Source organism: Mercenaria mercenaria, chromosome 8, assembly GCF_021730395.1.
Source record: "Mercenaria mercenaria strain notata chromosome 8, MADL_Memer_1, whole genome shotgun sequence".
Taxonomy (NCBI): Eukaryota; Metazoa; Mollusca; class Bivalvia; order Venerida; family Veneridae; genus Mercenaria; species Mercenaria mercenaria.
In genome coordinates this window covers 78410440-78428759 of record NC_069368.1, presented here as the reverse complement: position 1 = coordinate 78428759, position 18320 = coordinate 78410440, and the positions used below count along the sequence as shown (strand labels likewise).

The 18320-nt window shown below is 34.5% G+C and overlaps 2 protein-coding genes across 4 annotated transcripts in view; both read right to left on the bottom strand.

Annotated features, from left to right (window-relative positions):
• LOC123566006 (polypeptide N-acetylgalactosaminyltransferase 13-like) overlaps positions 1 to 16199 on the bottom strand; it is a 69786-nt gene extending 53587 nt beyond the window's left edge. The window contains exons 1-2 of one of the 3 annotated variants that reach the window (XM_045359813.2): positions 16046 to 16199; positions 5786 to 6076 (exon numbers count right to left, since the gene is read on the bottom strand). The gene's annotated coding sequence lies outside the window, so the exon portion shown is untranslated. Of the gene's footprint in view, positions 1 to 185; positions 326 to 399; positions 423 to 5785; positions 6077 to 16045 lie in introns of those variants that run through there. The other 2 variants (XM_045359815.2, XM_045359814.2) reach the window with 2 other exon arrangements.
• On the bottom strand, positions 5958 to 17328 carry LOC128558910 (uncharacterized). The gene is made up of 3 exons (XM_053549199.1): positions 17106 to 17328; positions 13633 to 15030; positions 5958 to 6076 (listed from the first exon to the last, which is right to left on the bottom strand). Exons 1-3 carry the CDS (start codon positions 17326 to 17328, stop codon positions 5958 to 5960), a joined length of 1740 nt encoding a protein of 579 aa, XP_053405174.1.
• Positions 17329 to 18320: the final 992 nt, after the last annotated feature.

Below are 18320 nucleotides of genomic sequence, written 5' to 3'. Positions count from 1 at the left end.
ATAAAACATCATGTCTATTATAAAGTTAAGGTAATGTTTCATACAGTATTTCAAACTGAGAACAGTATTGTAAAAACACACATTGCAGCATAAATTATTATTAATATATTGACGAAAATCTCGCAAATGACTTCTCGTGCCTGAAATCAAAATTTAAACAGATCAATTGAAAAACAATCGCTTACTCTTCTCTAGAGCATATTACTTCAGTACTATTTATGGTTAATCCATGTTGAAGCTTTTTTTCATTAATAAAAATGTTCAGTCGCCAGTACCGTCATTGTAGCACGTGCGGCATTTAAGATGAATCAGTTACATCCTGCTATCCAGCACACATATTTTTTCTTAATATTGTGTAAATGGAATTAAGATTCTTACAAAACCATGTAATCCACCTACTTTTTTTATATCAGTCTGAATTCCTAGAGTAAACAAAATCAGGAGAATATCATTGTTGAATTCGTGATTTTATTCCAGCACTTCACTACTTTTCTGCCAAAAACCCAAATATTCCTGCGTGTAGGCTATTTCAAGTGATTAGTTCATTTCTGCTATTTACCAGAGTATTATATAATAACAGGTTTATCATAACACAATGTTTACAGTTCATTTCCTGTTCTCTTACCTAGTTATTTACTGCAATGAAATTTTAGAAGGTTGATAGCATCTAACCCTGCATCTGGATTGATTCATTTTGGTATATCTCATATTGATAAAGATACTGTATAACAAATTCAATAGAAAGGCATATATTTAACATTCTTTATATAACATTTTAACTTTTCCTACTAAATAATTAACTATCAATCAATACAGTTCTGTGCGCCTTAGTGTTTTCCCGTATTTTATATAATATTAACTTGAGAAGTTGGTGTTATTGTGTTATTGTTTACAACAGACCTGATATTAGGGCGTAATATTTGATCTTTTAGAACCATTTCTTAAGTAATGCACTTTGATGCTGATATTGCTATTAGATATCTACTTTTTATATAGCAGACTTTTAAGGAATTTACGCCAGTATTAGCATAAATACAAGAATGAGAATGAGACTTTGATAAAGAATAGAATGTGATATAGTCGCTAATCTAACAGGTTAGAGAACACCAATTGTTTTCCCATAGGCTTTCATTATAACATTATGGCGTGTACGGCCTTCCATAAATCGAAACATGTATATCAAATCACAGTTATTTTTTTCAACAACTATCTTAGATCCACCAAATCTTGGATGAAAAACATATGAATAGTGATACTTTATCTTGGTAATTTTCGTGTGAATGAGACGACAACCCTGTTTACATCGTTGACATGGCGAGAGAAATTCTTTTGATAAAACATTTTTATACACATAAAATGTAGCAAATTTTGTCAAAATACAAAATAAAATACTGTAAATGCAGTAAAAAATTAATTTTGAAAAAAAATCACTTCTTGGGTTTGTTTACATGACTGACCAATCAGGACGGACAAACATTACCTTATTCCCATCACTTAAGTTCAGAAATCTGTTTATTATACACTACAGTACTACTAACAGATAGAAACGTATTACAATATTCTCAGATATAATTGTTTTATAAAAGTTGCAAATACACGAAAGTCTATAGGACTTTAATGAAAGCTTTATTTGGCACGTTACTGTAGATTATTCATTTTCGCAGACAGAGTTTCCATGTTAGATCGTGTGTTATACCTGGGCCAAACTATTTTGAAGGCTGTCAGCTGTAATTCACTGACATATAATGTGCATTTCCTACGCGTAAGTCAAAGTTTAGTCTTCAAGTAAGATGTATCCTATAATTAGAAGAGAGTATAGTGCATTATCTTCTCCCAGAGATTAATGGTTTTCTCTAATTAGAAAATGTTTTCGTTCTTTAAAATGGGAAGTATAAACATGTTCGTCGAAGGCAGGCTTTATGGTGCAGGCGAGGAGTCGGGCGTAGGTATGGGATTAGAATGCCGTATGGAGCGGGATTTGAACAAGACTGCTTTGTTTTAAATAAAAATGCTGGAAGAAACTTAATCAAAAGCTAAAAACAGGTCATCTGACAGTAAATTACAAATGGAATGAATGCGTTTAATTCTGTTTTCAACAGTATTCCAGTTTACGTGTTTCTTTGGCGTCGTTTTTCATTTTCCTGTATTAACATTCCACAAGCCAAAATTGTGTCCACCGAAAGACATGTTTTCTTCTGTAATGAGTACAATAACAGAACCATGCAGTCTGTTTATATTTGTTTATATCCGTCAGAATTGCTAGTGTTAGATACTGCAGCAAGGCAAAATAAGCTTCGTCTGGAAAAGTTGCTTTTTCGACAAGTATTACGCTATTCACAAATATTCTTCGACTGCATATAAGCTTCCAAAATAAACTACAGTAAATTCTTCCTTCCTATGAGTAACACGTTCCTATTAATAATACAGTTGGATCCAAGACTGCGCCTGGAATCACTATATTTTGGTTGGCTATTCAATAAAGCAGACCGTTTGTGAGACAACATTCTTTTCAAGGCTACCAACATTTCCGATATCGATTTGGACGTATCCCATTATTTGCGAAATTGCGTAATAATTTTCCCGGAAAATCATGTATTCATTAATAATTCCAATAACCGGCACATTGAACACTTTGTTATTTCGAATGATGAAGGAGAGCTCTCAGCAGGGTATTTTGTAAACTAAACGTAAAATATATTTAAAGTGGTTAATTACGGTCTAGGCAGCATATAGTTGTACGCATCTGTTGTTTTACGACTTTCTGCATGTAAATGTTTGACATTGACTTAAATGGGTAAAGGAACGCATGATTACAAATGTATTAATTAATTTGAAAGTTCATAACAAACTGCACTGTAAGACTCCGCTATAAAATTGAAATTTTCGAGGCGGCGATGATGTTAAAAACGAAAATTACATACATAGAGGATATTACATGAGTGTCTTTTCATATTGAATTTATTAAACGAGTTGAATAAAATAATAAAATGCGAGGCTCTGCCGAGCATTTTATCAATTTTATTCGACACAGAATGAGAACAAAAAATAACGCTGCCATTCTATGTAATACAGAAAACGACCGAAACTCGAGAAAAGATTCGCAAAATGAACTATTAAAAAAAGAACGATAAATGTCAAACTTTTTTTTTTTGTTATTTCTTATTTAGATTTTTACACCGAATTTAGGAGGACAATTATTGCCTAAACAATTTCCATACTTCACAACAAGTTTCTCATGCGTTTTAGGAAAAATGATACAACATTGTTAAATGTATTTTTCATGACTTGTTGGCGAATTATAGGTTATTCATAATATTTCTTTTTGTGTGTATATGTATTAGTTGGCTTGACACATAAAGTATGTGCTCTTCACTACTGTACCCATGAGTCATGCAACATCAAGTTGTATTAATGAAATGAATGAACTGGCACGCAGAAAAGTGCCATTCAAATATTCCACATTAAATGCAAACACAATCTGCCGTGTCCAACTGTTTAAAAGCAGTTTGGTTAATTTGATTAATCAAACGTAAAATTATAATCACTTCTAAACATCATGTATCAACACATCCGGACATGCACAACAGTAGCCTGACGAATTCCCCGGAAACATCACCAGATAAATTCCCTTGCGAAGAATTAATGGCAAGTTAAGGCCTATCACCTTGAACATCGTAGATGATAAGACAGAAGTGTTTGTAACAATTGTGATGATCATCCAATCTGCCTTTTGTTCCTAAAAATTTTTTTATGTGTCATTGATTGCTAGCAATTGTTTGAGATCAAAACGGGAGTTGTTTGCCATCCAAAAAACTTCTTCTGAGTCAACAAGCAATCAATCCATCCTTATATACATGTGATCATAAGAATGGCACACCTTATCACTAAGAAGCAGTCTGGTTATAACCTTGACCCAATCCATGTTTAATTGTCGATATTTTATGTAAGGCCAAGGAAAATTATTCTGCGATTCTACTTAAAACTCCACTAAAATATCTGTCTGCCCTATGAGTCTCATAAGACAATTCAGGCGGCGGGGCCTCTCGAAATCCGAAGCTACACCAATATATACCCAACCCACAGATAACAACAAACATCCTCTTCAAATTATGACAATGCGATATACTTACCTTAACACAATGAGGAAAATCACTCATGGCACCGCCATAGAAAGTATGAAAACAATACCTCCGAACTTCGGTCACATACTCCGAAATCCTCCGAATTCTGAGCAAAATCTCCAAAATCCGAGCAAAATCATCGACCCAGAGCAACCAGTTTACTCATCCGCCCGGACATCCAGGCCATACCGCACATCCCCCTTCATCCGACCGCACTGATTCCCCGTCAGTGTGTGCCACCCACCGACTAAAAATCAACACAAAAATTATCCCCTTAAATTGATTTAGTAAGAAACAAAGAGGACACCGGCACTATCTATGAAACCAAAGCCAAAAACAACCAGCAACCATCTCCACGTAACACAATACACGACCCGGTGTCAGAAAAGTACTCGAAAAACTCAAGAAAAGATTCGCAAAATAAACTATTAAAAAAAGAACGATAAATGTCAAACTGGATCTTTTGTTACTTCTTATTTAGATTTTTACACCGAATTTAGGAGGACAATTATTGCCTAAACAATTTCCATACTTCACAACAAGTTTCTCGGGCGTTTTAGGAAAAATGATACAACATTGTTAAATGTATTTTTTATGACTTGTTGGCGAATTATAGGTTATTCATAATATTTCTTTTTGTGAAGTCTGGTACAAAACATACGGTAAGTCTTAGTTTTTTCTCCTTTATTCTATAATGTTATGAATTTGAAGGGGCTATTTCAATTCTGATTACAAAAGAAGTTGTGTAGATTGGTCACATACATTTAAGGCAGACACATACCTAGATGGTGGGTAATTTTTATAAAAGACAATTTTAAATGAGAAGGTAGGAAAAATAGAACAATAGGTTACTGTCTAATTTTAAATTTATTAGGACCATCTGCGAAAAAAATGTCTTGAATAAAACCACGATTTTTACATTGTCTTCGACTCACCTAATAAGACAGTAACTTAATATTCTCTATTTATACCTGGATGTTAAACAAGACATAAAACACGCCTTGAAACATATTACTTTGCATATCGCTTACCTATTAATGAAAAGAAAAACAACCAAAGTTTTTGGCACTTTTGAAAAATAAATAGAAGTGTTATTCATTCTTTTATTCAATACTTCTCTGCATATTTACTTCAGAACTTGTCTGATTTCAGTTGATTATAGCAAAAATGAGCCGCACCATGAGAAAACCAACATAGTGGCTTTGCGACCAGCATGGATCCAGACCAGCCTGCGCATCCGCGCAGTCTGGTCAGGATCCATGCTGTTCGCTAACGGTTTCTCTAATTGCAATAGGCTTTGAAAGCGAACAGCGGATGGGCAGGCTGGTGTGGATTCATACTGGTCGCAAAGCCACTATGTTGATTTTCTCATTGCGCGGCTCAAATGTTTTTTATTCAGTCTGATAATGAATTCAGGCGCCTCCACTGTAACATGTCAGTCACAAGCTGGAATCTAAGCAGAACCGTTGACCTTCCTAAAGTCATAGTTGTCCATAGTCCTAGTTGCGTGACTATAGTAATGTTGTATTTGTCTCATGTTTTTGTATGTATACAAACTGCGAATATGCTGAATAAACATGAAAACTTGAAACTAAAGCGGACTGATTTGTTTCCACTGAAATAATCTCTTTTATTAATAAATGTGCATGTACTTAAATACTTACTGAGCCATTCAATCCATCCAAAAATTGCTAAAGTCGGATACTGTTGCAAAGCAAAATAAGTATAACACCAATTGTGCAATTCGTGGCCGCTTCTCGCGCTCCTCTGTGTCCCAGATATTCCTACATCAAGTGATATACAACTAGTCCATTTTAGCTATTCAGCAGAGAATTCTCACTCTCCAATGAATTTCTTCATGATACATCGTATACAATTCATTTCAGTTGCGTGTAATCTCGTGTTGTTAAGCAGACAATGAAGTTTGAGAAAGCCGATTGCATCTAACGTTGCATCTGGAATCATTACATACATCATATATTGATAAAGATAATACATGAGTTATAATAGTTTACTATTACAACAGAGAATTATGCGTACGTATGTAAATAACTATTCAGCGCTCTATTTCCAGTAAAGGAAAAAAATGATGATCATTTAAATTACATTCACAAGCTTACAACACTGAAACAAAAAAAAGAGGGCCCTGAAGGCCTTGTATAGTACCTATTTCTTACCACACATAACCTTGTATCTAATTTGGAGACAAACATTTTGATCACGTTTTATGTAAATCAGACATATCATTATCCAAGTTTTTCAATGATTTGAACTAGTTATATAGCTTTTGACCTCAGGTACCCCACTTTCGAAGTTGACCTAGATTTCTTACAGACAAACATTCTGACAAAGATTTACGATGATCAAGTTGAAAAAGTGACCTCTTAAGTGTTAAGAAAATGTTTCTATGACTTGACCTAATGACCTAGTTCCCCCTATGTGACCCAGTTACTAATTTGTCCTAGATTTTAAACAGACAAACATTCCGACCAAGTCTCACGAAGATCAGGTAGAAAATGTGGTTTCTAGAGTATAAAAACATCTTTCTATAATTTGACCTAGTGACACACTTTCCTAGATAATTTTAGTTTCGAACAAGGAGACATCATTCTGACAAAGTTTTATAAAGATCAAATGAAAAATATGGCCTCTAGGGTGTTAACAATGTTTTTCTATGATTTGACCGAGTGACCCAGGTAAAGATCTCCGTTAACCCAGTTTTGAACATAATATATATTTCAGTAAGACAAACATTCTGACAATGTTTTATAAAGATCAAATTGAAAATATGGCCTCTACAGGGTTGATAAGGTTTTTCTAATGATTTGATCTAGTGGCCTAGCTTTTTTAACTCAGGTAACCTAGTTTTTAATTTAACCTAGAATATATAGACTAACATTCTGACAAAGTTATATGAAGATCAAGTCAAACATGTTGCCTACAGAGTGTGAACAATGCTTTTCTATGATCTGACCTAGTGTCCTAGGTTTAGATCTCCGGTAACCCAGTTTTGAACTTGATATATATTTCAGTAAAACAAACATTCTGACAAATGTATTGAAAACGTGGCGTATTCAGGGTTGACAAGGTTTTTCTATGATTTGATCTAGTGGCCTAGCTTTTTACCTCAGGTAAACTAGTTTTTAATTTAACCTAGAATTTATAGAGACTAACATTCTGACAAAGTTTTATGAAGATCAAGTCAAAAGATGTTAACAACTTTTTTTATGATTTGACCTAATGACCTAGTTTTTTACCTAACATTTGACAGAGACAAACAATCTGACAGAGATTTTTGATAATCAAGTAGTAAATTGTGTTAATAAGGGTTTTCTGTGATTTGACCTAATGACCTAGTTTAAGACACCGGGCAATTTAGTTTCAAAACTGACCTATAGATTCCATAGAGACAAATATTCTTTTTTATGAAGATGGGGTAGAAACTGTGGCCTCTAGAATGTTAACAATGTTTTCCAGTCAAATGACCTAGTGACCTAGTTTTTTTTTACCCCAGATGACCCAGTAATGAACTCGGTCAAGGTTTAGTTGAGAATGACGTACTGATCAAGTTTCATTAAGATTTGGCCAAAATTGTGACCTCTAGAGTATTAAAAGTCAAATTGCCGACGAGGCAAGACGCCCGTCGAGCGAAGACGGACACCGGACACACACTGATCAAACAGCTCACCCTGAGCACTTTGGGCTCAGATGAGCTAAAAACTGCACAAAAGTTAAGCCAGTGTTCTTTTGTAGCGCTATGTTTCAGATAATATTGCAGTCCATAATTTTAAGAGAAACGGAATACAATGATCAAACATATGATCGTTTTATTGAAGTTGTATAATTAAATGAAGAAAATTGTGTGTTTTAATGAAACAGTTTACTGCTTGCACGTCACAGTTATTATATGCCATAGCGTCAAAAATATTGAAAAGAGAAAATAAAAAACAAGAACAACAGGAAAAAAAAACAAAAACGAACGCTTTTGTCGAATCAAAGAGCTAGCAAGCTAGTGGCGTCGTTTTGCATTAACAGTTACGTATGACGTTTATGTATTAAGGAAATAGAGGAGTGCGTGAGTTTTATTCTATTTTGAGAAGTGTTACAGTTGTTTTGTTTTCACTCATTGACTTTGGCGTAGTTTTTCAGGACCATGTCATTTAATTATGTAATGTTGGTCAGTCAACCTACCCAGTAATATTGGACTAAGACCCAACACTGACACTTGTTCTTCTCAATTAACAGGCCCACAGTTTCTTAACAGGCAAAGGGCAATACACTACGTGAAGTAACTGCACCGGCGTTGTTAACAATACAATGCGTGAAATAAACCTGTTCTGGTTGTAAACAAGACACAAGCGTGAAGAAAACTCGCTCCAGTTGTAAACAATAAACTGCGCGAAGTAAAGCCGCCCGCGTTGTTAACAATACACTGCGTGAAAAACTCGAACGAGTTGTAAACAATACACTGCGTGAAATAAACGCGCACGAGTTGTAAACAGTACACTGCGTAAAGTAAACCCGTTAAGTTGTAAACAATAAACTGCGTGAAGTAAACCCGCCCAAGAGATGAACAATAAACTGAATACACTCCGTTAAGTAAACCATATACCAAGTTGTAAATAGTAAACTGCGTGAAGTAAACCTGCTCAGAGGATAAACAATAAACAGAATAAACTTCGTGAAGTAAACCATATACAGAGTTGTAAATAGTAAACTGCGTGAAGTAAACCCGCTCAGGGTATAAACAATAAACTGCGTGAAGTAAACCCGCTCAGGGTATAAACAATAAACTGCGTGAAATAAACCATATACAGAGTTGTAAATAGTAAACTGCGTGAAGTAAACTCGCTCAGGGTGGGTATAAACAATAAACAGAATAAACTTCGTGAAGTAAACCATATACCTAGTTGTAAATAGCAAACTACGTGAAGTAAACCTGCTCAGGGGATAAACAATAAACAGAATAAACTTCGTGAAGTAAACCATATACCGAGTTGTAAATAGCAAACTACGTGAAGTAAACCCTCTCAGGGTATAAACAATAAACTGCGTGAAGTAAACCATATACCGAGTTGTAAATAGTAAACTACGTGAAGTAAACCCGCTCAGGGGATAAACAATAAACTGAATAAACTTCGTGAAGTAAACCATATACAGAGTTGTAAATAGTAAACTGCGTGAAGTAAACTCGCTCAGGGTATAAACAATAAACTGCGTGAAGTAAACCATATACCGAGTTGTAAATAGTAAACTGCGTGAAGTAACCCCGCTCAGAGTATAAACAATAAACTGGGTGAAATAAACCTGCTCAGGGTATAAAAAATAAACTGCGTGCAGTAAACCATATACCAAGTTGTAAATAGTAAACTGCGTGAAGTAAACCCGCGCAGGGGATAAACCATAAACTGCGTGAAGTAAACCCGCTCAGGGGATAAACAATAAACTGCGTAAATTAAACCTGCTCAGGGTATAAACAATAAACTGCGTGAAGTAAACTATATACCAAGTTGTAAATAGTAAACTGCGTGAAGTAAACCCGCTCAGGGTATAAACAATAAACCTCTGAAGTAAACCCGCTCAGGGTATAAACAATAATCTGCGTGTAGTAAACCATAGTAAACTGCGTGAAGTAAATCCGCTCAGAGTATAAACAATAAACTGCGTGAAGTAATCTCGCTCAGGGTATAAATAATAAACTGCGTGAAGTAAACCATATACCAACGTGTAAATAGTAAACTGCGTAAAGTAAACCCGCTCAGGGTATAAACAATAAACTGCGTGAAGTAAACCCGCTCAGGGTATAAACAATAAACTGTGTAAGCAAAGCATATACCAAGTTGTAAATAGTAAACTGCGTGAAGTAAACCCGCTCAGGGGATAAACAATAAACTGCGTGAAGTAAACCATATACCAAGTGGTAAATAGTAAACTGCGTGAAGTAAACCCGCGCAGGGGATAAACAATAAACTGCGTGAAGTTAACCATATACCGAGTTGTAAATAGTAAACTGCGTGAAGTAAACCCGCGCAGGGGATAAGCAATAAACTGCGTGAAGTAAACCATATACCAAGTTGTAAATAGTAACCTGCGTGAAGTAAACCCGCGCAGGGGATAAACCATAAACTGCGTTCAAATTATAAAAAATAAAACTGCGTGAAGCAAATCAAAAGGATTTTTATGACAGTTTAGTACATGAAGCATACTTGCTCGGGTTTATGAAATAACAAACTGCTTCAAGTATACCTGTCCGAATAATAAATTGCGTGAAGTATACCTGACCGGTTTATAAAACAGGAAGCCGTCCATGATAAGATAAGAAGGCTTCTGTTTTATCTAATGAGTGTGGTAAATATTGCTGCACAAGTTGCAAGTGCCTTGTGATAACGCTAGTCTTTCAAAACCTAAGACGGCAGGTTATCAGCTGTACCATGTTAAATTGGCATGTTGCTGTTTACTTTATGAGAAGACAAAGTACAAATTATGTTTACACTGTCAATCAAACAAACGATTGAGAAAAACAAATTAAGCGTTTAAGTATGAACGTTATTGAAATTATCTTCATCCACTTTAAAAATAGTTGATTTAAACATTAATACTTACAAATGAATCTGAAGTGGTTTCTTTCTACAGATTAACATCAGAACAGAACAGAACAGAAGTTTATTCAGTAATTTGTACATACAGTACCTCATTACATGATATACATTGACATATAAGATATGATCATGTGGCAAAGTTGTTGAAAATTTAAACTTTAAATGGAGAACGGATCGTAACAAGCCGTAACGGGCAGGTCTTTTTACCCCAAGACACCCCAGAACCCCAAAACACAGCAACCACCATGACACCCAGCATCAAAATAATCACTTGTTTGATAATGTAATTAGGTAACTATATAACAATGATAACTCAAGGGGAACAACCCAAAACTACTTAACTGTAAATAAAGATGTAGCAGTTGTTTCCCTTTCAATTGTTGCGACAAACCCAAAAATGTAAACTGGGACGTCCCGGGGCAAAAAGACCCGCGAATCGTAACGGTCTTAAAATAAAGATGATGATGTTGCGAAGGAACACAAAAAACGTTACAATAACAACATCAGTGGTTACTATTCAATATTGATATAGTTACATAAACTATCTGGAAGAATGAACTATGTATAATTCACTATGACAAAAAATAACTAGTTGTTAGTCCTGCTGGTATTAATGTTTCCATGCAGTTATAATTGTCAATGCTTTTATGCAATGTGGGATGAGCACAGATAATAATTTCGTATACAAAATATATGAAACAATCATAACAACACTACAAATAGAGCTGCTTTTAAGAAAAGGGAATGCCTCCCCCAACTGCCTAATCATCTAAATTGCAAGTTAAGCCTTTATATACATATCACTCACAACAATTAACGGGCCCAAACTCCGCTTTGGCTCATTATCGAACTTGTCAGAGGTCTTACAGTCAAACACATTTTGTACAAATTTGGCGAAGATCATGTTGGAAATGTTCAACTTGGAGTGCGGACAACAGCAAAAGAGCTGATTTTTCGGTAATTCAAGGGCCGTAACTCCAACTTGGCCCTTTATGGTCAAACACATTTTGTTCAAGTTTGGTGAAAATCGGATAAGAAATGTTTGGCTTAAATTGCGGACAATAGCAACAAGGCCGACTTTTCGGTAAATCAATGGCCGTTACTCCGAAGTAACTCCAATATGCCTGGACCGGTTTAGCTAATTATCGAACATGGCCGAGGTCTTATGGTCACACATATTTTTTTCAAGTTTAGTGAAGATCGATTGAGAAATGCTTGACTTAAAGTGCGGACAATCTTTGTGACAGACAGACACACACACACAGACCGGAGTAAATCAATATGTCTCCCACACCACTGTGTGGTGGGAGACATAATGAACATGTTGCCTTATTATCTAAGTAACATAGTATTCCTTTTATCGCTTGCCAATCTGATATATCTACATAACCCTAACTGAACAGATTTTTTAGTACACTGCAATAGTTCGACAAATTTATGCATATTTGGTCTTTCATAGTAGTACCTTTGTATACATTTGCTACGATATTCATTATAAAAGTTACATTTCAAGATAAAATGAAACTCGTCCTCAATATCGTGGACATTACAGAGTTGACAAGTTCTTTGATTTCTCTCCAATCTATCTCTACCATATCTTCCAGTTTCTATGCGCAAACTATGTGCAGATACCCTAATACGGGTTAAATATTGCCTAGTTTTTTTACAAACAATTTTTCTAGATAACTTTCCATACCAAATACAGGTTTAATATACATATACAAAGTATTTAATACATTGTTGTTTGCAATATCAGAAAACCACTTTTGCTTAAAACAATCTATAGCCCTTTCTTTAAATGTTAGTAAAAACACATTTGACTGATAAGCAAGTGGGTTATTCCATATATCTGAAAAACCATATTCTTCAAGCAAACATTTTACTTTGGAAACCCAATTTTTAACACCTTTTTACATTCATTTAAAGCATTGTCATACACTACATTTAGTAAAATATTGTTTGTATGCAATAATTTAAACCAGTACTTGATTATTTGAACATATCTATTTATGTATAAAGGGTATCTTCCCAATTCGCCATAAACTGCCGCATTACTGGTACTAAGTTTAACACCCAAAGTAGATTTACAGAATTTTAAGTGGATCCTTTCTAGATCCTTACTTTGGTAAATCCCAAACAGGACAAGCATAATTTAAAATAGACCCAACAAATGAGTCAAACAATTGCAATACAACATGTGGTGATAATTCGTACTTATTTATATTATATGACAAAACATTCATAGCCTTTAAGGCTTTCCCACAGACGTACTGGTTATTAAGTACAAAAGAACCTGTATAGTTAAAAACAACACCTAAATAATTGAAGTCATCAACAACTTCAATTTGTTCATTATTATAAAACCAAGTTTCATGGGGATAGATATTACCCCTTTTGCGAAAAACAACTATTTTGGTCTTTGTAGTATTGACTTCAAGTCCCCATAATTGACAGTATTCATATAAACTATTAAGACTAGTTTGCAAATCTTCTTGGGAATGGCCCAGTATTACCATGTCATCCGCAAATAATAGTAAAATAACACAAATTTCATATAAAGATAATCCAGAATTTATATCGTTCTGTAAATACAGTTCCAAATCTTCTAAAAATAGAGCAAACAGAGCTGGAGAGTTATTTTGACCTTGAACGTAAGCCCACTGATATGTTAAAAAAATCAGATAAACTATTACAATGTCTTACACAAGATTTGACAACATGGTACATGGCTTTAAAAATCCTCAGCAGTTTGCCATCAATGCCTAATTTGAAAAGTTTATACCACAGACCATTACGGTAAACTGAATCAAATGCCTTTTTCAGGTCAATAAATGCACAAGGTAACCTTAATTTTTGTGACAAAACATGTTCAACTATACTATGTAAGACAAAAGTCGCATCTACTGTACTACAGCCTTTGCGGAAACCAAACTGGGCGTCTGACAAAATATTGTACCTATCAAACCATCTCTCCACTCTATGCGTCAATATACTAGTAAATAATTTACCAAAATTACTTAGTAGGGTTATGCCCCTGTAATTGTCTGGAGCTCTGACATCTCCTTTTTTGTATATCGGTACAATATAACCATATGACCATGATTCGGGAAAATGTCCCAAATCTAGAACTATATTAAACATATCTGTTAAATGGCCAACTAATATGTCAATAGAAACAATAAAATATTCGTTCAGTAAATTATCACTAGGACATGATGCCTTATTTCTGTTTAGGCGTTTTACAGCATCTCTTACTTCAACAGAGGTAATAGGAATGTTTAACTCATCAAAAATAGGGTCATTTACATTACAATCATCTTTAGAATTAAAATCTTCTGCTTCATTGACTACAGTTGTCCTTATATCATCAAACATTTTAGAAAAATACTCATGAAATTCATTTACTTTTATATCAGCACCAGACACTGAAGTTTTCTTTTTGAAATGTTTCCAAAAGTCCTTAGGTTTACTTTTCTTTAGTTCGGCCAACTCCTTAGATTTTTGGATTTTGTGTGCTCGTTTCTTAAATTTAATAATACATTTGTATTCCTTTTTTGCATTACATAAACTATTTCTATCTTCCTGTGATTTATTTTGATTAAAAACAAACAGTGCCTGTTTGTATTTGCGTTTAGCCGTGGTACAGTCGGCATCAAACCAGGAGTTATTGAAAAATTGATTTCGTTTAGAATTATTACAACGTTTAAAAAGTGGATCTGCTACTTCACAAATAACTTTTGAAAAATTCAAAATCAAATTGTCTACATCCACAGTGTCATGTACAACAGTGTCATATACAATTCTATTAAATGTTGATAAATTCCCTATTAGGCCACGCCTAAATTCATCTTTGTGATCCTCAGACCATTTTATATTATACATATTGTCTACATCACTAGTCACATCACTATTTTGCATGTAAGCTTTACAATTTAATGTAAACAATATTGGTGCATGATCACTGAATTCGTTAAATTGACCGATTTCAAACGAGTCAATTATATTGAAATACCGTTCATTCAATAATAGATAATCTATTGTACTACTACACTGTCTATTGTAGTAAGTGAAAAAACCATTATTATAATCATTGTGTAGCCGACCGTTAGCTAATCGCATTGAGGTAGTTTTACATAAATCTAACAATTTAACTCCCCTTCCATTACACACCTTATCATATGAGGCCCGTAATAATGGTACATCTGGAAGATAATCAACTGAGTCTAAGTCAGAAATTTGCCGGTCACAAGCAACAAAATCAGATCTGGTGCCCACACGAGCATTCCAGTCTCCAGCCACCAGTACGGTACCTAAATTTCCAAAATGAAAAATGTCATTTGCAACAATTTCAAATAAATCTTCGTTAATTATGCTTGAAGCTGGTGACTCATCACCCCACATGTACACCCCCCCTAGAAAAACATCATTTTGAATCTCAAAGAAGTGTTTATCAAATTTTAGCCAAATGATGGTATCAAAATGATTCCTTACAATGGTTATTCCAGATTTTATGGTATTTCGAATAAATAAAACAACCCCTCCACTATTTCTTTTGGCCCTTCTATGATTAACATCAAACGTGCATGTAAACGGCTGTAGTTTATTACACACAAGAGAAAAAAAAATATCAACAGAAAACATTTTTTAATCGATTGGGCCTGAAAACCACACATGATGATGATACAACATGCGTTATATACTAGTTATACGACCGTACACAGTCTTATACAAATTTTAAGAAAATGGTATTTTTACGGGATTCTTTTTGTAATTTTTTATTCGACATACTTATCATATCTATTTAGACAAACCAATATACTTGCTATATACACTGACCCAAACGTACATTTAAAACTGTAAACAGGTGAAATTTTCGTTGTGGTTTTACTCTGTGTGTTGCGGGGGGTAGAGGCGTAAGTATAACAAACATACAATTCGCAAATTTGTGACGAATTCGTACGATCTTTGTGCTACATTCGCTCGAATTCTTCACACGTGTGAGGAATTGGCAGGACTTTGCAACTTTTTCAGCCATGCTCTTAAAAGTGTTAAAATAAAAACACTTTTTCAAGGACTTGTAATTTAAAGCAGGTCAATACACGCCTACTTTTAATAAAAAGACTGAAGGTGGATATGAAAAAAAAAAAAATGTTAATTACCCGACGTTTTATAATATGAAAAGGCGTAACACCATGCGTAACGTCCATAGAAATATTTAAACTTAATCATCTTTAAATTAAGTACCCTTTATCAAAGAATAAAAAATTCCTTTATACAGTAAGTCTCAAAATGACCGTGATTGATGAAAACTAAAATATAATTTACCTGAACTAAAAAAGTACTCGCTGACTTATTCCGTCAAGCTCTAGTCAAAGTTCTTTTCATTAACTTTTAAAGCTGAAACTGTGAATCAAATTCCCACTATTATTATTATTTTTTCTTCACCTTAATAGAAAAGAAATAATTCCGCAAATACTAATAAAATATGAATATGACAACATCTGTAGACGATTAGCAATCAACTGAAGAGCTAAATCAATGGTATGGCTCATCTTTCCTACTTTTGATAGATGGAAAATGACATGCAGATTAGGTTTCAATTGCTGTATACAAAATGTATTGACAAGTACTATTGTCAGCAACACGAAACAACAATGATATTAAAATAAATAATTACATCTCCATTGTCTCAATGATAAAATACCGGCAACGAAGCTCGCAAGCTGTAGCCCGTTGTCTGTGAAATGAATGCGTTGTGAAGTCGACCATATAAATCATGGATCAAATATATAAGATAGATGACCGGCTTTTGTTCTTGCGTAATGCTGATGACACAAATTAAAGTTTAATGATCATCAAAATGTTTTACACAATAATTATAAAAATGCCACACAGTCAAAGTTCTATTTTCAAACTGTTCTTTGCATGAACTGTGCAAGAACTATAACATATAACAATATAATATGTTGCATGCCAACATATAGTCAACATTCTATAATCAAATCTACTAAATCACGTAGACTCTTCCACGCGTTTATACTACATATTAATATTGCTAGACAGATCAGTGTAACAGACTATTAAATCACGGTGGGAAATCACGTGACTTCACATGATAGTACCCTCGGAAAACATGGATCCCGTTTCTATCGGATCGTCGAAGAAAACAAGGTATTTTAACTTAATTAAATACATTACTATTGGTATTGTAATATATCCTATCATATGGCTATGTAAGAAAGACTAACAACAACATAAACCATTTGCCATTTATTAGTAACTTAACTGTGACACTGCCTTTGTAAAGGAATCATAGTCAGGGGGTGTTGCAATATTGGGGGTAACCTCCCCCAGAAGACTGTTGTGTGGGGAAATTAAGGAGTACCTGAAATAACCTGAACTGACATGGACTGGACAACGAATAAGGGCATACATATATGTCTGGTTAACATGATCTGAGCTTCTAAGCATTCTGGGAGGGAGAAAGCTACAAGGTGATGGTATGTCTTGTAGAACATAATAAGTTTGGAATCTAAACATCTGTCATCAAGGCCTCTCAAGTCAATAGTGTTTTGCAAATCTATTACCCGTGTAACGGGAGTAGTCATTTTTGAGTCGGCTAAACGCTGAAAACGTTTGACGAGTCCTTCCTATCGCCCGATTTCTCATTCTCATTAAATGGCCTCACAACACAACGAATATATGTAGTTCCATTAGATTGTCTCTAATTTCAAAGAGTTCATTGATCGGATGAAGTTCAGTTATGTCAATCCCATTTGCTATAACCAATATATGATGTAATCTGTCAAATTTATGAAGTGTAATTGTGCAATTCTCGAATAAAGCCACGTATTTTCTTCGCGGTAACTCATTAAGCATAAACACGCATAACGATTCTGCGGGATTTGGTAATACATTTGCGCATATGATTATGGTGACTAATTTCATGCTCTTTTGTCACAAAATAGCAATTATGATATTCACAAATTCAAATAAAAACTGCATATTAACTTATTAGCCAAATTATCCATTTGTTACCCTGTCCGTTTAAAAAAAAATCTTTAAAATAATTGCGCAAATAACAAATTTATTGCGCTGTACATTTCATGAATTGCGCAGGCTTACCAAGCTCGCGTAACATCCAGCGAAAGACAAAATATAGTTCCAGAACATACTGCTAGTATTTTATTGAGTCGGGTACCTCTGAAATCATTGGAATGTCTCTTATCAAAGAGTTTACCACATCGGCGAAATTGAATTATGACAGCTTCATTTTAAATGGCCCGCATAAGATATGTGCAGTACGTTATTTCTTCCGCGAGACTTCGCGGATGAATCCTAATTACATTCTGGGCACTTGCCGGCGGACACACGTGACTTGTTTATAACAACGCTTCTACGACTTTGCGCTTGAAAATACGGACTTCGGTTCACCGAAAAAATACTACGAAGATCGGCCATATCAAAATGATACAAAATCGCGAGTGGCGAAAAATGCAAACGTCTTCATACAACTTCGTTCTAAATCGTAACCTTTCTGGAATTTTGACTGGTTCGGATAATTTGCATACGATTCAGGTCGCAAAAAAATAAAACCGTC